This window comes from Felis catus, chromosome A1, assembly GCF_018350175.1.
Source record: "Felis catus isolate Fca126 chromosome A1, F.catus_Fca126_mat1.0, whole genome shotgun sequence".
NCBI classification, from domain to species: domain Eukaryota; kingdom Metazoa; phylum Chordata; class Mammalia; order Carnivora; family Felidae; genus Felis; species Felis catus.
The window spans coordinates 115,568,212-115,590,148 of record NC_058368.1 but is presented as its reverse complement, the minus strand read 5'-3'; the positions used below and the strand labels follow the sequence as shown (position 1 = coordinate 115,590,148).

The window sequence follows — 21,937 nt, the reverse complement described above, 5'->3', positions numbered from 1 at the left end:
TTGTATTTGAGCTGTTTCTAGAAACTTCGAAGTCAGGGGGCCCAAGAAGGAGCTTTGGAGCGTCTAAAGCTACCCTCACTTCCTATGGAAAACTTAAAAGCTGAGAAAGCTGACAATTTGGGGGAGTAGTTGATCCTGAGGACAGGAAACTAAACCGTCTCTACTCATTTTCTAGCAGCACTACAGTTTAAGTCAGAGGAATATCCTTTAAGAGTCCGTTTTTTTAAGTACTGAGGAAGACATTCAAATAGGACAAGTAGCTCAAAGCAAAGGACAGAGGTGCCTGAGAAAACGGTAGCTATTTCTCCTAATATCCTCAGGAAAAGTCTGAAAGGAGCACACCAAGGCCGGAGCTGCTCTTCCCTGGACAGCAGTCAGACACCTTAGCCTGGGCACTCAGGAGCCCCAGCCTCAGAAAAGGCCATTCTACCAATAACAACTTACAGAGGAGGTTAAAAACAAAAACCCCCACTCAATAAAAAACTATTAAGAGGCCACCTTGGTGCTAAGATATTCATACAGTTCCCTATCTGTTAAGAGGCGTATTATACTCAGCCTCTGATCAGGTGCAGCTCCACAAGTAATCCAGAGATGGAAAGTGACCACTTGTCACAAAAATGTCTAACTCTGATTCAACCAGTCCAGGAACAGTCAAAAAGAAAAGCCAAAGCTGGTCGGTGATCATGTTATACATTCAGCCACTAAGGCCCAAGGACTTAAAAGCTTTAGACAGTCCCAACCCTTGAGCTTTCCCACTCTTATCAACTAAGGTAAAATATGGAGGCAACAATGGAGCAATGTAGTTGTTTCATGAATATTAAACATGACAAAGTGATCCCATGGCCAGACCCAGGAATTGACTTGGAAATATTCAAAGGAGCCTGAAGACCAACTACTTAGCAGCTGGAGCTTTGAAGGCTTTTAAGGCAGTTTTGTGGAGTAGAGAACTCACAACCACTTTTCATCTAAGTGCGGGTAAAACATAAGGAAAAATTAAGTAGAAAAGAGGCTCCAGGAGCATCCCAAAGGAAATTTATTTTCCCTTTTGGATGTATATGAATGTATGTATATTTGGAAAGTGTGCTACCTTCAGTTATTTTCATATTAAAAATCCGCGTTCTCTGGGGTGCCTGGGTGGCCCAGCCAGTTAAGTGTCCAACTCTTGATTTTGGCTCAGGTCATGATCTTGCACCCTCATGGGTTTGAGCCCCGCATCGAAATTCTCTGCCCCTCCCCCACTCACTCTCTACCTGTATGTATGTATGTTTGGGGGAAAAAATCTGCGTTCCCTTGTATAACCTCACATCCACCAAAATAACCCATCACTTGAAATGAAGTGTTTCACAAAGGGAATCAAAAGAAGATGGGTCCCTAATACTAGTGACAATTTTCTATGAGGTAATAAAGATGCTTATTCCTGAGTAGGAAGGAAGGACTAAAGGAAGGAAGGAAAGATATGTTCACAATTCAGGAGACCCAGGAACTAAAGTTCTTCTATTAAAGCCACCGGGTATTAGGGAGTATGGTATAGCAGAATGAGACAAAAGCCAGTTTCACCTTAATTGCAGACAAGGGACAGTTTATAGGCATTCCAGCAGTAATCTAGAAATAATTCATTTCTCCTGATAATATACCTAGGGCTCAAAATAACCTGGTAAGGCAAAAAGAAATGGGGGAAAAAAGGGGAATACTGTAGCCATTGGAAATGGGAAAGGAATGCTTCTATCACTAGGTCACTACAGAGAACACGGTCCCTCCCTCTGACCACTACCATATCCTTCTCTCTACAGACCTCCCTCCATTCCCTAACCCAAGAGCTCTCCTTCCAAGTTTGTGTATTATCCAAAGTGTAGAAACTAACAGGACAATGCTACCTTTGACCACTGGCCAATAACAGAGCATGCAAATATCTGAAATCATGTGGTTTTATCAAGAGGGACTGCTCCAACTCTAACTTGTCCAAGGCATTCCATGTTAAGAATTAAGAAGCAGGGAGCCTGGGTGGCTCAGTAGGTTAAGAGTCTGACTTTTGGTTTCAGCTCAGGTTATGATCTTGCGGTTCCTAGGTTCAAGCCCCATGTCAGGCTCTGTGCTTATAGTGTGAAGCCTACCTGGGATTTGCTCTCTCTCCCTCTCATAAACAAATCAATCAATCAATCTTAAAAAAAAAAAAAAAAAAAGAACTAAGAAGCAAAGGGAACTCATACACTTATCAATTTTGATACACTGGGGAACCACTGCCTCACCAAGACACTCAGGGTTACTACAAATAAGCTTTCACATGTGATAAAGCTGGAGACATTCCTGTAAAAAGCAATCTGATCCCAGACAAGAACCACCCTAAGTTAACACACATTTTTTATGACTGGGGAAGGTGGCCTCCCTCAATGAGACTTTGTTCTGGCCAAGGCACATGGATACAGACTGGACCAAATATGCCCTATATTCAAATAAGCAACACCAAACTGCATTCAAGGGCCTAATTGTTTATGACCATTCAAACCCTTTCATTTGGTATCTATATGCCAGATGATGGCTTTTATTTAGCACTTAGAAATGCTTAAGAGCACTCCTGTGAAAGTATCTACGTTATGACATAATCAATGGTAATGAGCTGGCTGCTCTTGAAGATGACAAAGAATGGGGCTTTCAGGATCTGTGCAAATGACCCACACAGTCACCGGGCTAGTTAACAGCAAATCCAAAACTGATGAATTCCCACCTGCCAATAATACTGAGAATACAGGGCAATTTTAGGTTAGAGCTCAATGCTAACTCCTTTCCCCACAGCTGGTTAACAGCCAAACCTTCTTTGCAAGGTCAAGAATGCTAGAAATGCTAGTAAGTAGCCAGCAGCTAAGCAGCAGTTCAAGAGGTTTCAGGTTATAGCACACTTCAGTTCTGAGATGGGGATAGTGACACTGAGAGATAAGACAAGTTAAACAAGTTTAAAACCAAAAGCAGTGGACATTTATTCCTCAATTTTTGTGCAAGAGTGTAAAGATGCATTTGAAAGAACCTGATGGCTGGAGAGCATCAGCCATGGCCTTCAGGATGGCCTGGTTTACAATCAGATTAGGAGAAGGAGATGAAAAAAAAGTAACTTGCCTAGTTCACACGAATGATGTTTCTGGCAAACACAGTTGTTTACAAGTTTCAAACTACAATTTACTAGAGTCAAGGGAAGACTTCAAAAAGCCACATACAGTACAATTTAAAATTGGATGAACATCCTGCAATGTCAGTGCAAAGTAATTATGTAGACTCTCCAATACAAGATTGTGCTCATGTTTCCCAGGTTTGGTCAATGTTGCTCTTTTACAATCACAATCACAGAAGCTTAACTTACCAAATAGCAATGCCTTTGTTTTATGTCCTATGTACCAAGGGAATGTCACAAGGTTTTGGTGAAATGCAGCTTAGTTTCATTAATAAAGCAAATTTCTTATTTAGTTTAACAGTCATGTTCCTGGAATACTGCACGTGTAAGTTTCATGGAAATGCTTTTAAGCTTATGCCCTTGTTCGGTAAAATTACTTTCAAGATATCCTTTTGACTATGTAAACTGGAATTGTTTCATGATTTTGAAATGCAACCAGTATAAATGAAAACATTTTAGGGGTGGGGGAAAACCCACCACTAATCTCTGCTAGACAAAGTTCTTAAAATCAAAAGGCCTATTCACACAAAATTATATGTAATGACTGTAGTAATCAGTTTATTACACAGATTAATCATTCTTGAACGTACAAGCTCCAGGGGAGCAATTGGGTCTTTAAATATACACAAGTATTTCCATCAAATGAATTTTCACCCTTACATCCAGATAGACCTAAGCAGTTAAAAACATAAGAAAAATAAGAGCTATTAGCTATGTATTAACTGAGAAACCACATACAAACCAAAGAATGTGGAAGAGAGAAAGGGGCTGAAAGGACAAAGGTTGAAGGGTGGGGAGATGCAAAAGATGTGGGAACAAAGCCCATCACACTTTATGTACTAATAGCTCCAATCCATTTAAATGTTGACCAGTTAAACTTAGACCTTAAAATACAGGATGTGGGTAGAGTTTAATCTGGTTGGTCATAACTTTCACCTAAGACGGAGGTCCTTCGGAATAAAATGAATACAGAAACAGCTTCGTGTTCTTCGCCTTGCTTTTCATAACTGTTTTGAGTTTAAAAGGATTCCACTTAAAAACAATCTCCTACAGGTCAGTGGAGCTTTTCTTCCCCATCCAAGCACACACCATACCCACCACCCCTCACCTTGCCGTTATCCAAATTTAAGTCAGTAAGGAAAACTTTTAGTTTCACACCTAGGTTACGCTTGGAGAACTGGCTTGTCACACACACACTTCTCTGCTAGGAGGCAATGTTGGTACAGAAGTACAGTATTTCTAGTTTGTTGTTCCAAGTATGTACAACACGCAGCACTGCTGTATCAGGTAAACATGTGCACAGGGGAAGATGAGGCGTGGGCTCATAGAAAGCAGTCAAATGGAAATCAAAAGGACTTTCTCTTTCAGAGTTCCCCTATCTTTATTTGTAGAGGTTATCCAATAATTTCTTTAATTACATCGCATACTTCTGAGTCCATTCCCGAGCTATTCTGTTGTACCTGTACACACAAAGAGAAGCGTGGCTTAACACAGGTGGAGTCAGAAAGCAACAGATTTCATTCATTATCCTATCTAATAACTTGAAGGGACTAACTAGTAGTAGTCTAGCAAAGACTTCTAAATTTCTATTAAGCATTTAGTCAGTGATGGTGGGAAAAGGCTGTAAAACCCAAAACAATGTCCTTTAAATGCTACTAATAGGATTCTGATTACATGTTAGCATTTGGTGGTACACCTTTATTCTATATTTGACTGACCCATTTCCTTTTTTTTTTTTTCATTTTATTATTTATTTTGTGAGAAAGAGAGAGAGAGAGACAGAGAGAGAGCGAGCGAGTGCAGAAAGCAGGGGAGAGAGCAGTGGGGGAGAAAGAATCCCAAGCACAGAGACAGCACAGAGCCTGACGCAAGGCTCAAACCCATGAACCATGAGAGCATAACCTGAACCAAAACCAACAGTCAGATACTGACTGAGCCACCCAGGAGCCCCAATGACTGACCTATTTCTAAGAAAGATCTTCAGTCCCTGATTCATTTATTTGGAATTTTTAAAACTACATAATTCTACATTATATATGGTTCTTAAAATCATATACCAATAGTGATTAAATTCATGTAATATTTTCCTAAAAATGTGGTTGCTAAAACTGAATGGGTTTATTGCTCCAGAACAGTCTAGTAGTAAAATAAGCAGGGCAGAAGATTCTTTGTTTAAAAAGAGATGCAGGAAAAGTTCAGTGAACAATACCACTACAATCACTTGGAAAATGCCTCTTGGTAGGCATTCATGCCCACCTAGATACTGGACAAAATAGGTCTCTCATTAAAAGTTTATTTGTGTGGGGGCTCCTGGGTGGCTCAGGTGGTTGACAGTCCACTTCAGCTCAGGTCATGATCTCATGGATGGTAAGTCTGAGCCCTGCATTGGGCTTGCTGCTGTCGGTGCAGAGCTCACTTCAGATCCTCTATCCACCGCCCCCCCCCCCCCCCCCGCCGCCCCCGCCGTCTCTCTGCACCTCCCACACCCTCTCCCTCAAAAATAAATACAACATATTCAGGTGCCTGGGGGGCTCAATCAGTTAAGCACCTGACTTCAGTTCAGGTCATGAACTTGGGGTTCGTGAGTTCGAGCCCCACGTCAGGCTCTGTGCTAAGAGCTCAGAGCCTGGAGCCTGCTTCACATTCTGTGTCTCCCTCTCTCTCTGCCCCTCTTCCACTCATGCTCTGTCTCTCTCTCTCTCTCTTTCAAAAGTAAGTATTAAAAAAAAAATACTATATAACAAGTTAACTTGTGTGGGGCACCTGTCTGACTCAGTCAGTAGAGCATGCAACTTGACATATCTCAAGGTTGTGAGTTCAAGCTCCATGATGGGTGTACAGATTACTTAAAAAAATGTTTGTTAAGTCTTAAAAAAAAAATTGTGGATGTATTCACAAATAGAAAAAAGCAGGATCTAATTTTATTCTGAATGCAGCCAGAAATACATGACTATAGATACCATTCAGACCTAAACACAGACAAAACTAAACTAAGAACCAGTTGCAGTTAAATTCCCTCATTGCTGGTGTAGCTCCATTTAAAAATATACTATCTGTAAGACTCTCTAATCCAACAGAATTCAAATAATTCTTAATCCTTTTTAATTTAAAAAAATGTTTTATTTATTTTTGAGAGAACACAAGTGGGGGAGGGGGGAGAGAGGGGGACAGAGGATCTGAAGTGTGCTCTGCATTTGAACTCATGAACCTCGAGATCATGACCTGAGCTGAAGTTGGACGCCCTACCGACTGAGCCACCCAGGTGCCCCAATTCATAATCCTTTTGACTTTAGAAAATGATCCATAATTTCCCACCTATTGCCTCCTACAGTCTTACATGAATGCACAAAATTAAAAAATTAGAACTTTCAGTTACTATCTTTTTCAATATTCTGACCACTCTTCAATAATTCATAGTACAATTGTAAAATACGTAAATTTTTTTAAAAACATGTAAATTCTACATTAAGATTTGTTTTTAAAGGAAATTTGGAGCTTTCATGTCTTGTTGTAGTAACTTTCTTTTTAGATTATGCCAAATGGTAGAAAATCAATTCCCTTTTCCCACTCAGTTACAAATACCTACCAAAGACAGGCTTTTGTAAGTCAAAAGCCAAACAGGAGACATGAGGCTGGTAGAAAATAAACTAGAGAAGTTTTTCTAGACAGTGGGAGTCATTTGAAACAATGAGAGATAAGATCAGCATCTTCCACTTATAGACACTTGATGTAAACACTCTTCTTTCTGTTCCCAGGTCAGTATATTAGAACTTCATTTTAAATATCTGACTCAGCCCTGAGTTAAGATCTGAGACACAAACATCTCCACCCCACCACAGGTACTTTTCTGGCCATACTTACTTTTCTCTATCTGTTTTGTAGATCCGAGCAATCTCAGGCACTAAAGGATCATCTGGATTGGGATCACACAACAGAGAACAGATGGACAAGAGTACTATAACGGTGGGGGAAAAAAAGGTATAAATTAGTAGAGGATAAAAACAAAGAGTTGAAAGAAACATGAGATGCCAACACACAAGAAAATTCTAAGAACCTATTCATACTGTCGTGTCTAGGAGCTTTGTGAGTTCTACCTAACTTTATAGTAACAAGAATCAACAAAAATTCATGTAGGATTTCTCTATGCTTGAACCCCTAAGGATACTGGCCCAGGCTGATGAAGTGACTTGTCCACTGTCCCTGGTTAGTGAGTAATTAATGTAGAATTAGAATTCAGGTCTTCCAAGTCCTAGATCAACACTTTTCATAGGCCATAAAACTCAATATTTAGAAACCCATCTTCAGAAATAAATGGCTCTCAAAATTCCAAAGACAACCACACTACTGAATGCTCTCAGAAGTGACAACCATGAAATCGAACAATCACTGCTTTCTCAACGACAGGTATTACATTCAGATGCGATGGATTTCATTTTTAGTTGAAAACAATTTAGTCTAAAAACATAACGGCCCGTATTTGCCCCCAAATGGAGCTGGCCATACTTAGTATACAGGATACAACATTTTAAGTTCTCAAATTCTTTTCAGTGACAATTTAGAATCTCATCTAAGCCATTTTCTCAGTGACAACGTGGAACACAGCAGACAAATCTCAATAATACAATTGCCTCTGTTCAAATTTGTTGTAAACTTATGTATTCCTTACTGAATGTAAAGGAGGAGGCCAAGGCCGCTAATTGTATTAAATCCAGGGGTCTCTGACATACTAAAATAAATTCTAATTCTTCTATTCTGATGCAAGAGAACTCAGCTATCTTATTTCTAATATTCTGTAGCAGGAGACAATGATTCTAAGCTCATTTTACTCCCAAAACATCAAATTCACCAGGAAAATAATTCATTTTCCTACCTAGAGAGATCAAGGGCTTCTGAGAGGTGAGGAAAAGGTTCACGTGCCCTTTATCATTCACTTTGTTAACAAAAAAGCTATTTCCTTAAGAGTATATGGAAAATAAAAAACATCAGGAAAGATGTTTTCTGACTCTTCATTCCTGTTGCCCACAATTCTGGCAGATGGCATTCCCAAAACATCTTCTCTTCCCATTGTCAGGTGTATCACCTGATGCCCTCTTCAAGCACAGAACATTCTAACAGCAATAAGGAAAGATTTCATGTATTTCCTGGAAATGACAACAGGAAGTTACAGATTTTTGAATGTTCATGAAATTATTGACTATTACTGAAAGAAGAAACTTGTCCAGCCCATCAAATTGGCAAGAATTCAAATAAATCTTCACCTGAAATTAGACATGCTACCAGATTAGTATTTGCACAAATTCCCTAACCAAATTTCTCTTCCAATTATTCCAATAAGGCAACCTCAAAAAAATTTTTTTAAATAAATAAATTTTTTAACTCTTTCCAGGAAGGAAAGGAAGGTGGGGTGGTGGTTACCTGGACCTGGTAAAAAGATTCTTACTGTACTACTGAGGGTCCTTTTAAGTCATACAACACTGCTTTTGGCTTATAATTTACTATACATTCCTTCTCCATAAAAAGATACTCCTATTTGTATAACCTGCAGAGACACTTCACTGAAATGACTAAATTTTTATCTACATCATTTTTCATCAGTATATACTCATTTTCATCAGGGTCATAACCCACAGTCACTTCTAAATCTAAAAACATATAATCAAGTGGCTTTATAGCACATTTAACTGCTTCTTTTAAGGTTTCTTCATATTCAGATCCCTAACATATACACTCAAAGCAGAAAGAACTTCAGGTCAAAGTTACTGCCCTCGACAAAGGAATAATATCACATATAGGATTCAGGCCTTTCACAGAACTACTTGCCCAAATATTCAATTTACAAAAAGGAGTCATTAAAACATTAAACTTAGGTATACTGATATAATCAAGTTCAACAAAATAGAATGCAATTATTTTAAAAGATAGCTATCCAGACAAAGAGAACATAAGTCAAATAAATTAATGGCCCTTATGAGGTAGCGTAACTGAAAAATCAACACTAAGCACAGAAGGGGGAAGAAAAAAAAGAGCTATGGTTAACAATTTCAGCTATTAAACCTTTCCCCTCCTACACACACACACACACACACACACACACACACACACACACACACAGTAATCTACCTCTCTTGGTCCCATTACTGGATTTCTATCTTTACTGATACTTGGTGAAGGAAGAACAACCAGGCAAGGAAATCACAATAACAACACTTTCACAAGCAGCCCCTCAATTACAAAGAGGCTTACAAAAAGAAAAGGGCCCACTTATCTGCAAAACTATTTCAGTCACTTTTTTTTAAAGATTTTATTTTTGAGCAATCTCTATAGCCAATGTGAGGCTCAAACTCACAACTTGGAGATCAAGAGCTGCATGCTTTAGTGACTCAGCCAGCCAGGTGCCCCTCAACTTTAAAAAATGTGTTCTCTTAGTTTTTTGTTTATATTTTTGCCTGGGATGCCATAATTTTCAATTTAATGCCCCAGATTTTTTTTTTTTTTTGAGAGAGAGAGAGAGAGAGAGAGAGAGAGAGAGAGAGAGAGAGAGAATGAGAATGCACACATGAAAGCAGGGGAGGGACAGAGAGAGACTTGAGTAGGTTCCACGATCAATGTAGAGCCCAATGTGGGGCTTGATCTAACCACCCTGAGAGCATGACCTGAGGTGAAATCAAGAGTCTGACACTTAACTGACTGAACCACCCAGGCACGCTAAATGCCCCAGTCTGGTTAAGCATCCGATTTCAGCTCTGGTCATGATCTCATGGTTCATGCGTTCAAGCCCCATGTCAGGCTCTGTGCTGACAGCTCAGAACCTGGATCTTACTTCAGATTTTGTCTCCCTCTCTCTACCCCTACGCCACTCATGCTCAGTCTCTCTCTCAAAAATAAATAAATATTAAAAAAAAATTTTTTTTTTTTAAATTGTCAGAGGCACCTGGCTGGCTCAGTCCATAGAGCATGCAACTCTTGATCTCAGAGTTGTGAGTTCCAACCCACACTGGACATAGTGCCTACTTAAAAAAAAAAAAAAAAAATTGTTAGAGTATACAAGTCATATTTATAAAAACAACAAAGTTGTAACAACAAATATCCAACATTTTTTAGAACAGTGCCTTTATCCTAGTGATCTGAGTGCTTACAAAAAACCAATTAACTATGCATTTTGCTTTTTGAAATCTTTATAATAGTAATGAAATGGTTAGAATTACCATCCTATTTTACAGATGAAAAACTGAGAAATACAGAAGCTAATTTGCCTCAAGATTCATGTGATAAGAGGTAGAGCTGAGAGGTGAATATAGGCAGTTAGATTCAGAATCTATGTTTTTTAGCATGGAACTATGTTGCCTCCTGCCTAAATGTACACATTAAAGAAAGGATAAAATATAACAAAATAGTAAAGAAAAATATTTCATACACCAAATCTCATCACCCAAATGCCCACATTATTTCTTTCTAGCTACTTAACATACTTTTTTTTTAAGATTTTTTTTTTTAAGTAATCCCTACACCCAACATAGGTCTCGAACTCACAACCCCGAGATCAAGAGTTGCAAGCTCCACTGAATGAGCCAGCAAAGAGCCCAAACATACTTCTATATTAACTCGAACTATAATATATACAAATTTTATCTCTTTTCTGCTTTTTTCAAACATAGTATTTTCCCATTTTTTACAATATTGGTAAGGATCAATACTCTTTTTTTTTTTTTTTAATTTTATTTATTTTTGGGACAGAGAGAGACAGAGCATGAATGGGGGAGGGGCAGAGAGAGAGGGAGACACAGAATCGGAAACAGGCTCCAGGCTCCGAGCCATCGGCCCAGAGCCTGACGCGGGGCTCGAACTGACGGACCGCGAGATCGTGACCTGGCTGAAGTCGGAGGCTTAACCGACTGCGCCACCCAGGCACCCCATGGATCAATACTCTTTTTAAAAGTGTGTGCTAGAACTGATTATTTCTTCCTCTACTGTTGGATCTTTAATTTCTAATTTTTAGAAATAAATATATGTTCACAAACGTATTTCCACACAGGTTCACAAATACACTTCCACGCAAATCATTTTTAGCGTTTGAGGTTATCTATCTTCTTAGTACAAATGAATGAAACTAGAATTACTGGGTCAACGGGAAGTAATGATTAAATCTCTTATCTTTTAATACATACTGACTGGGATTTACAAATCTATACTCCTACCTGTGGTATGTAAGCACCCGTTTCAATGTACTTCACCAGCATTTGGTTTTTTTAAAAAGATCTTTGTTAATTAAAAAGGTGGAAAATGGGAACTTAATTTTCATTTCTTTGATTGTTTTGCTCCTTTCTGACCATTCACCTATTGGGATCTTTCTCTTACTTATTTTTATATATGTTCTTTCTATTTTATTTTTTTAATTAAAAACAATTTTTTTTTTAATGCTTATTTATTTTAGAGACAAAGAACACAAGCCTGGGAGGGACAGAGAAAGCCATAGACAGAATCTGAAGCAGGCTGCAGGCTCCGAGCTGTCAGCAAAGAGCCTGACATGGGGCTTGAATCCATGAACTAAAAGATCATGACCTGAGCCAAAGTCGGTCACTTAACCGACTAAGCCACCCAGGTGCCCTGTATGTTCTTCCCATTTTAAACATACTAGCCTATCATCTCATTTGCAGCCTATTTCTTGTATTTGTGTTTTGACAGCTTTTAATCTACTTGTGATTTCATTTGGGTATGATGTTGAGGGGCTGTACAATTTCAAATCAACAATATAAGAAAATGTTTAACTACTCAGTTCACAGATATAAAAAATTCCCAACCTGCTCATATAATTAGGTTTTATTTAGAACTACTGGATATTTCATCACAAAATTGGTGACAAATCTTTAAATATACATTCAAACACACATACACAGGACTATATACGAAAAAAACCAAGATGATCAAATAAAAAATTTTTTATTGAACTGGTCATATTACAGGATGAATCTGTTACTAATAGAAACCTCAAGACCAGACCTGATAAAACCTTAAAGAGCCTGAATATGAATTCACCTATCCTTTGTTCTTCAAGACCCCATAATCTATATTTATACCACAAGCATTCCTCTAAAAGGGCCGTTATTTCCTTTTCTGGAACAGTATCTATCCTTTCCATTCGTGGATTTCAAGGTTGGAAGAGATATTAATTATCTTCTACTTTAACTTTCCTCTAAAAAATATTCATACCTAGAGGCCATTTTCCAACCTAAGCTTGAATGGCATAATGGACAGAGTAGTCAAAACACCAAAGAATACCTATGCCTGAAAATCCAACTCCCTCCAGTGGTCTCAAGGTCTACTAAAAAATAAGGGGACTGCTACCTCCTCTTAATAGGAATAAGAGTCATCATCTCAAAATAAGTAACCTTTAAAAGACAAAAAACACTGCTGCTTTATCTTGATATCAGATACCTATTCCATTACCTTTTGAAATAGTTAGTGCTGGAGACCACTGTGACCGTAGAATATCAAGACAAATGCTGCCATTACTGTTAATATTTGGATGATAAATTCTTGTTGTAAATGCAACCTAGAGAAAAAAGAAAAACTTTTATAAACTGGTTTACTGGTATCACAGAAAGCACATAAAAAACAAGTGCCATACATATCCCAGTTACCTTAGGTGGCTTGAAAGGATAATCTGTTGGGAAATGAATTGTCAAGAAAAATACTCCACCCTGATAGGGACTGTCATTCTGTCGATAACAAGAAAAGTGGGATTAAAATAAGTGAATTATATCAACATTTATTCCAAAATCAATCTGCATACTTACTGGCCCCATTATCGTAGCTTGCCAATGGAACACTGAAAAAGAACAAAAAATCATCATGAAGTAATTATCTCCATTATAGGTACACTATAATAACATATCATTCCCTGTATAATCCCAGTTTATTCATAAGCAATATGGTAAGCCCTAGGCAGGATGATGAATCTAAATCAAATCTGAGTCTGAAGAGAGAAAAGAAAATGACTAGTATAGTCTAGAACACTGGTAAGATGCATAATGAAAAAGTATTTGGGCTAAAAGATCTTGAAAATTCTTATTAGGGAGACAAAAATTCTTGACAAGGCCCAAGCTCCACTTGTAAATCAGCATTTCTTACTTCAGAGGGTAAAAAAGAACCAAAGATTCAACTCTTCAAGTGTTATATCATTTCCTTAACACGTTAAAATACAATAGACTCCTTTTATAATACTGGTATAGAGCAAGACTGTAAAGTCAAAGTAGATAATATTCAAATTAGGAAAGACTGGCTTTTACAGCAAGAAAAAACTGAGAGCACTTACATGTAGGGCTTTAGAATTACTAGTCCCTTACTAACAGATGAAAGATCAATATTTATGTCTTTTTAAAATGATCTAGAATCTACAACATCAACAAGGCAGAGAAACATGAACTAAACTAAAAACACATTAAGATGGAATTTGATTAACAAAAGCATCTGAAGACCTACCATTAAAATCTTAATTGAGTATTCTGTTATACTAGTTAATTTAAGAATACCTACTGGAATCACTGACTCAAGTCTCCCTCTGGAACTCTTCTCGACTCCTAGCTCTCCTTGTGGAAGTATAAAAAAGGAGGTAAGAAGGTAGTGGGAGGATATCTAACACGGACCGAAATTACAATGGTTTGGTAAATAGTTCAGGAATCAGTATGATGCCATAAAAAATAAGGGAGGGGTGCGGCACCTGGCTGGCTCAGTTGGTAGAGCATGTGACTCTTGATCTCTTGGTTGTGAATTCGAGCCCCACGTGTGGTATGGAGTTTACTTAAAAATACATACATACATACATACATACATACATACATACATACATAAAAAAAAATCACTACAGTTTCCTGGCTCAGTTGGTAGAGCATGTGACTTTTGATCTGTAGGTTGTGAATTCAAGCCCCACGTGTGGTACAGAGTTTACTTAAAAATAAATAAATAAATAAATAAATAAATAAATAATCACTACAGTTTCCAAGTAATAGAACTCTCTAGAAATAGTTTGGGGTAAAATATTTGGCCATAAGCATAAAATATTGCTGTATCTTACATGAATGTCTAGATTTCAAAAACCTTTCATTTAAGGATCAATCTTAGCAGCTGTTAAAACTAAAAATTCACGGGGCGCCTGTGGCTCAGTCAGTTAAGCTTCCGGCTTCGGCTCGGGTCATGATCTCGCAGTCCGCGAGTTTGAGCCCCGCGTCGGGCTCTGTGCTGACACCTCAGGGCCTGGAGCCTGTTTCGGATCCTGTATCTCCCTCTCTCTCTGACCCTCCCCTGTTCATGCTCTGTCTCTGTCTCAAAAATAAATAAACATTAAAAAAAAAAAAACTAAAGGGGCGCCTGGGTGGCGCAGTCGGTTAAGCGTCCGACTTCAGCCAGGTCACGATCTCGCGGTCCGGGAGTTTGAGCCCCGTGTCAGGCTCTGGGCTGATGGCTCAGAGCCTGGAGCCTGTTTCCGATTCCGTGTCTCCCTCTCTCTCTGCCCCTCCCCCGTTCATGCTCTGTCTCTCTCTGTCCCAAAAATAAACTAAAATGTTGAAAAAAAAATTAAAAAAAAAAAAACAAACAAAAAACTAAAAAGAAAATAAAAATAAAAATTCACGGGGAGCCTGGGTGGTCAGTTGGTTAAGTATCTGACTTAGGTTCAGGTGATGATCTCCAGTTTGTGAGTTCGAGCCCCACATGGGGCTACCTGCTGTCAGCATCTTGAGAGCCCACTTGGGATCGATCCTCTGTTCCCTTCTCTCTCTGCCCCTCCCTGCTTGCATGCAGGCTCTCTCTCTCAAAAATAAATACACATTAAAAAAAAAAAAAACTCATGGTAATGAATTAAAAAGTTTTGATAGTCTAAAACAAGCAAAAACAAAAAAACTCCCACTACCATCCTGGTTTGATGCTGAAAACCAAATTACACAAACTAAAAGCTACAACCTCTTCCGTGAGAGTTTAAATGTTAAGTTCACATCTCACTGATTACTCTTTAGAATACTCAAAGATGAAACTTTTTCTTTTTTTTTTTTAATTTTTAATGTTTATTTTTGAGAGAGAGAGAGCGTGAGCATGGGAGGGGCAGACAGAGAGGGCAAAACAGAATCTGAATCAGGCTCCAGTCTTTGAGCTGTCAGCACACAGCCCGACTCAGAGCTCGAACTCACTAACCGTGAGATCATGACCTGAGCCAAAGTCAGAGGATTAACAACTGAGCCACCCAGGCACCCCAAAGATGAAGCTTTAAGGCTAAAAAACATAACCAAGAATATCTGTTACAGTTTGAGAATGAAACTCAAGAGACCCACATTTGAATTCAAGTACAGATCTCCAGAGAGTCACATTCACCAAGAGGTCAAAACAAAAGGGGGACCTGGGTGGTGCAGTGGGTTAAGGTTCCGACTCTTGATCTTGGCTCAGATCATAATCTCACAGTTTTTGTGGGTTTGAGCCCATGCAGAGCCTACTTGGGATTCTGTCTCCCTTTCTCTCTGCTCTTCCCCTGCTTGTGCTCTCTCTCAAAAAAACAAACAAACAAACAAAAAAAAACAAAAAAAAAACTTGAAATAAATAAATAAAATCTTTTTTTTTTTTTTTTTTTTAAAGAGAAGCTCAAAACAAAAGTAAATGAAACAGATTATATGACCAATAAATCTTTGCCTCACTTTTTCCTTCAGGAAGTATACTTGTTTCTGCTCACCAGATCTTTGCACAAAAATGGAAAAAATGTAATGGTACATTAAATATGGGTATTTAAAAACTAAAGCACTGTATTATTAAAGTTCATTCTTAAATTTATCTTCTTTTTTTCATGTTTTTATTTATTTATTTTGAGAGAGAGCAAGCACACAGGAACAGGGAAGGAGCAGAGAGGGAGAGAGAGAATCCCAAGCAGGCTCTGTCTGCACTATTAGCACAGAGGCTGATGCAGGGCTCAAACCCATGAACTGTGAGATTATAACCTGAGGCAAAATCAAGAATCAGATGCTTAACTGACTGAGCCACTCAGGTGCTCCTATTAGTTTTTAAAAGTTTATTCATTTTGAGAGAGAGAGAGCGAGAGAGAGAGAGCGAGCAGGTACTTGTGTGCACGTGAGGGAAGGAGAGGCGGAGAGAGAGGAGAGAGAGAATCCCAAGCAGGCTTCGCACAGAGCCCAACTCAAGGCCTGATGCCATGAATCACTGAGATCATGACCTGAGCTGAAATCAAGAGCCGAAGCTTAACTCACTGTGCCACCCAGGTACCTTCTCAAAAGTAATTTCTATGCCCAACATGGGGCTTGAACTCAGAACCCCAAGAGTCCCATGCTCTCGGGGCACCTGGGTGGCTCAGTCAGTTAAGCATCTGACTTTGGCTCAGGTCATGATCTCACAGGTCTTGAGTTTGAGCCCCGCATCAGGCTGTGGGCTGACAGCTTGGAGCCTGGAGCTTGCTTCAGATTCTATGTTTCCCTCTCTCTCTCTGCCCCTTCCTGACTAGCTCTCTGTCTCTCAAAAATAGATAAACATTAAGAAAAAAAAAAAAAGTCACATGCACTATCACCTGAGCCAGCGAGGCGTCCTTATATTATTTTGAATATAAAAGACTTCATTCTTACACTAAATATCAATAATATGGTGCTGAGGGATTTGACTGCTAGAATAGTCAAAAGGAGCTCACAAAGTTTTGCTGTGACCAACAGTTTCTTCCTAAGATTAAATTCTGCCTCCTTCTAATATTTAGCTACACAGTTACACTTTATTTTATCCTTATACAATTCATCAGGAAGACCTGATCAGGACTTTTTGACAATAATTTATATCAACTGTTTTCAAACACTCCCTAAGTTTTAAATGTAGTATCAGCAGACTATCTAGATGACCAAGTGTAAGGAAGTTATTCTGTCCCTAATGAGATTTTCCTTATTCTCTTAGAAGGTAGGCACTATTAATAGTTTAGCAGTAGGTGACCCAAGTCACCTGAAAAGGGTGGTTAGGAGTTAAGGGAGAGGTTATTATGTTTTAAACAGCTATAGAGAGATAATCCGCATATCATAAAATTCTTCCACTAAAAGTTTACAATCCAGTGTTGTTCAGGATATTCACAGAGTTGTGCAACCATCACTACAATCAATTTTAGAACATTTTCATCATCCCCAAAAGAAACCCATATCCATATGCAATCACTCCACATTTCCCCCAGATCTCTAGTTCTATGCAACCATTATCTATTTTCTGTCTTTATGGATCTATATTTCGTAAAAATAGAACCATACATTATGTGGTCTTTTATATCTGGCTTCTGTCACTATGTTTTCCTTTATTAAAAAATTTTTTTTAGTGTTTATCTATTTTGAGAGAGCGTGCGTGCACACACATGTAAGCGGGAGAGGCGCAGAGAGAGAGAGAGAGAGAGAGAGAGAGAGAGAGAGAGAGAGAGAGAGAACGCGAGAGGAAATCCCAAGAAGGCTTTATGCTGTCAGGGCAGAGCCCAACACGGGGCTCAATCCCACGAACTGTGAGATCATGACCTGAGCCAATATCTAAGAGTTGGGACAGCCAACTGAGTGAGCCAGTCAAGCATCCCTCAGCATGTTTTTAAGGCTCATCTATGTTGTAGTACACATCAGTACTCCCTTTTTATTGACATGGAATATTCCATTGTATGGACATACATTCTATTTATGCCTTCATCAGCTGGTGGGCATTTGGATTGTTACCACCTTTTGGCTATTACAGCTACTGCTTCTACGAACATTCATGCACAAGTTTTTGTGTGGACATGTTTTCATTTCTCCTCGATATAAACCAATGAGTGAACTCACATATAATAAGTCTATGTTTAACTTTTAGAAGAACGACCATATTTTTTAACTGTACCATTTTACATTATTACCAGCAAGATATTTAGGTTCCAATTTCTCCACAATCTCATCAACACTTATTATTTGACTCGCTGATTCTACCCATACTAGAAGGTGTGAAGTGTTAGTTTATTATGGATGTGATTTCCATTTCCCTGATGACTAATGATACTGAGCATCTTTTCCAGGTGCTTATTGGCCATTTGTAAATTCTTTTTAGAGACAAGTCTATGCAGATCCTTTAGTCATTAAAAACAGAAATGGGCTATTTATCTTTATACTGTTGAGTTATAAAGATTTTTTAAAATAATTGTGAATAAATTTCCTTATCAGAGAGATGATTTGCACAAATTTTCTCATTCTTTTCATTCTTTTTCTTAATGGTATTATTTGCAGCACCTAAATTAGACTTCATTAAATGTAAAATCACCTATTTTTTCTTTTATTGCTTATGCTTTGGGGAGTTTTATTTAACTCTCTCTGATAACTTTTCTGAGAAAGGAATGTGATAATACTATGCAGAGCAAAGGGAAATTACTTCAGCATACTGAAGACAACTTCAAAAATGAATTCTATGCCCCAGAGTTCAAACACTTTTAATGAAAAGATCAGCCACTCTCAACTTCGAGGAATTTTGCTGAAATAAAACCACTTTTTCAACCCAAACACCACACTGATGCAGGTGGAATGTATGATACCACGAATGACAAAACCAGTATCAAAAAACTTGAGAATGAGTCCACTGTGGAAACCACCGTTGAGTCTCTTCACTATATTCTTCTCTAAAGTAGTTTACAATTTCTACTCCACTCACCCAAAAGAACTATTGTGAGGCTTAACTGAGATAATGCATGTTTAAGTACTTGGCCTATCCTGTTTGGTATCAAACACTATAGTTACTCATAACGGACCAATCTGAACAGAATAATGTAAATGGGATTTTTCATCACATGTACTCCTTTTATAATTTATACCATATCTGGCTTTTTACTTTTTTTAATTTTTTTTCAACGTTTATTTATTTTTTGGGGACAGAGAGAGACAGAGCATGAACGGGGGAGGGGCAGAGAGAGAGGGAGACACAGAATCGGAAACAGGCTCCAGTATCTGAGCCATCAGCCCAGAGCCTGACGCGGGGCTCGAACTCACGGACCGCGAGATCGTGACCTGGCTGAAGTCGGACGCTTAACCGACTGCGCCACCCAGGCGCCCCTATATCTGGCTTTTTAAAAATGTTTATTTATTTTTGAGAGAGAGCACATGCACTAGAGCAGTGGAAAGACAGAGAGAGAGGGAAACAAAGGATCTGAAGCAGGCTCTGTGCTGATAAGAGAGAGCCTGATGCAGGGCTCAAAATCATGAATCTCAAAATCATGACCTGAGCCCAAGTCAAGACACTTAACTGACTGAGCCATCCAGGCATCCCTCATCTATTTTATATGTAAAGCAATCCCTGTAAAAGGGCCTTGCTTTGATTCCTATTTGATTTTTTAAAATTTTTATTCATTTTTGAGAGAGAAAGAGAGACCGAGCACAAGTGGGGAAGCGGCAAAGAGAGGGGGAGACACAGAAACTGAAGCAGGCTCCACGTTCTGAGCTATTAGCACAGAGCCCAATGTGGGGCTTTAACTCACAAACCAGAAGATCATGACCTGAGCCAAAGTCATACACTTAACCAACTGAGTCACACAGGAGCCCCAGGGCCTTGTTTTGATTCTTGTTTAGCAAGCTAAAACCAACATTCTTTTTTTTTTTTTTTTTTAACGGTTATTTATTTTGAGAGAGAGAGAGAGTACATATGCAGTGGAGGGGCACAGAGAGAATCCCAAACAGGCTCCTATTTGTCAGTGCACAGCCCGATGTAGGGCTCGATTCCACGTATCATGAGATCATGACATGAGCCAAAATCAAGAGTTGGATGCTTAACAGACTGAACCACTCAGGCACCCCCAAAACCAAAATTCTTAAGCAAAATCAGGAAAAGATTTTAAACATAAGCCAATATAACCTCATTTATTTTTTTGTTTTAATGTATACACTTGTCTTACAAAATTGTTTCTGTATGCTCATTTCTCCTATTTGCTAAATATTATACTCTTTTATCAATTAGTTTTGTGCCGTAAAGTACAGTCTGGTTCAAATATCCTCCTTTTAGGGACACCTGGGTGGCTCAGTTGGTTGAGCATCTTGACTGTGGCCCAGATCATGATCTCACTGTGAGTTCGAGCCCCACATTAGGCTTGCTGCTGACAGCTCGGAGCCCACTTCAGATGCTCTGTCCTCTCTCTCTCTCTGCCCTGCCCCCCCCATATATTCTCCTTTTAAACAAAGTTAGAAGATGGTATAAGGGGGGGCAAGCTGTGGTGACACAAAGTGAAACAAAAGGAAAATTATTATCCAACATGTATGATAAGGCCTAATAAATTATTTTAGACAGGATTAAATTGATAAACTGGACATTAAAAATAAACAAATTGTACCTGTCTTCACAAGTATGAGCCAGTTGAAAGACAAAGAGACAGACAGACAGACAGACAGACAGACACACACACACACACACACACACACACACACCCTCATCCTTAGGATTATCTTAAAGAGTAAAGGCTAGATATAAGTAAAACCTCAAATATTTTACCCCAGCAAAATACCCAGAAGGGTTGAAGGATAGTGGTAGAAAGGGGCCAGAACAACTATACAGGCAATATCTGGCAGAAAAGGTTCAAAAGTTTCAAAATGAATACTATAGAAATTGATGATACACATAGAACTGCATCTTTTGCAGACAAGTAAGTGTAAACACTGCCTCTTCCCTACAGCATAATTATCTCTTCATACAAAATAACCTTGAGAGAGATATTATTCATTAGTCCCACAGTCCCTAGAGGCAGGCAGATGGTTATGTAGTAGCATTTCATCATTCCCTTTATTTTTATTTATTTTTAAGTTGAGACTGTACACTCAACATAGAGCTGGAACTCACTACCCTGAGATCAAGAGTTTCATGCTCTACCAAGTGAGCCAGACAAGAGCCATTTTATCATTCTTTTTAAATACTTACTATCATCTCCAACAGGACCTGCTGAACACTGTGCTGGGGGGTCCCGTGCCAGGTCATTCAATTCCTTAAAAAAATAGAAAGAAAGGAAATGTATTCAATATATACGTAACTTTTACCAATTAATAAAATTTTCACTCATACCAATATTCTCTATCCCACTAGTGAAGCTTTGAACAATCCTTCAAAGTTAGAGAAGGATAGATCCGTGAATCTTTAGGTTAAAGTATTTGGGATTCTTGAATACAAATGTATGTTTAAAAAGTGGATCATTTTTGCCTTGTTCACAGTTCAGTAAGTAAATATAAGGAAAGTAAATATGTATTGTATACTAAAGAACTACAAAAACTGTTTTAAGGTAAAAATGTAATTTATTAGTTTTCAAAAAAGAAGTTTCAATACCAGTTTTTGTATCTCAAAACTATTAGGTTACACTTGGGACAAGCTCTGGAAGTCATAAATGTTTCAAATGACATGGGACCATCTGACGAGACACTGATAGGTTTTTAGCTGATATAGACAACCAGGGTTCCAAAGGCAGTTGAAAAAACTTAAAAAGGGATATAAGGAAAACGCTGGATATATTAAAAAGGCTAAAATAAGAAAGTCCATCATAAAATTTTGTAATCAGAGACAGATCTACCTATAGTAATGCTCTACAACCAGATGCCAGCTGCTTAGCTACTTTCCCATGAAGAACCCACCAACTTAAGATTCGTTACTAGGTGGGGATTCCTAAAAAAACCACAAGGCAGGAAATCATACTCTATTCCTTTTCCTCTTGGCTTGGCATTTGAGATATAAAACAAGGGATAGTTTTAGATTATGTTTTTAATTAAAAAAAATTTTTTTAAAAGTTATCTC

The 21,937-nt window shown here is 38.4% G+C and overlaps 1 protein-coding gene across 5 annotated transcripts in view; it reads right to left on the bottom strand.

Annotated features, from left to right (window-relative positions):
- Window positions 1–2,947: 2,947 nt before the first annotated feature.
- Window positions 2,948–21,937, bottom strand: part of UBE2D2 (ubiquitin conjugating enzyme E2 D2) — a 56,877-nt gene continuing 37,887 nt past the window's right edge. For 4 of the 5 annotated variants that reach the window (XM_045059811.1, XM_023255744.2, XM_023255748.2 and 1 more), the window contains exons 2-7: window positions 21,077–21,140; window positions 12,955–12,986; window positions 12,799–12,876; window positions 12,605–12,710; window positions 7,022–7,115; window positions 2,948–4,620 (exon numbers count right to left, since the gene is read on the bottom strand). In XM_045059811.1, coding sequence (XP_044915746.1) covers window positions 4,575–4,620; window positions 7,022–7,115; window positions 12,605–12,710; window positions 12,799–12,876; window positions 12,955–12,986; window positions 21,077–21,140 — 420 coding nt within the window. In that variant the 3' untranslated portion in view covers window positions 2,948–4,574. Of the gene's footprint in view, window positions 4,621–7,021; window positions 7,116–12,604; window positions 12,711–12,798; window positions 12,877–12,954; window positions 12,987–13,693; window positions 13,747–21,076; window positions 21,141–21,937 lie in introns of those variants that run through there. The other variant, XM_045059829.1, reaches the window with a different exon arrangement.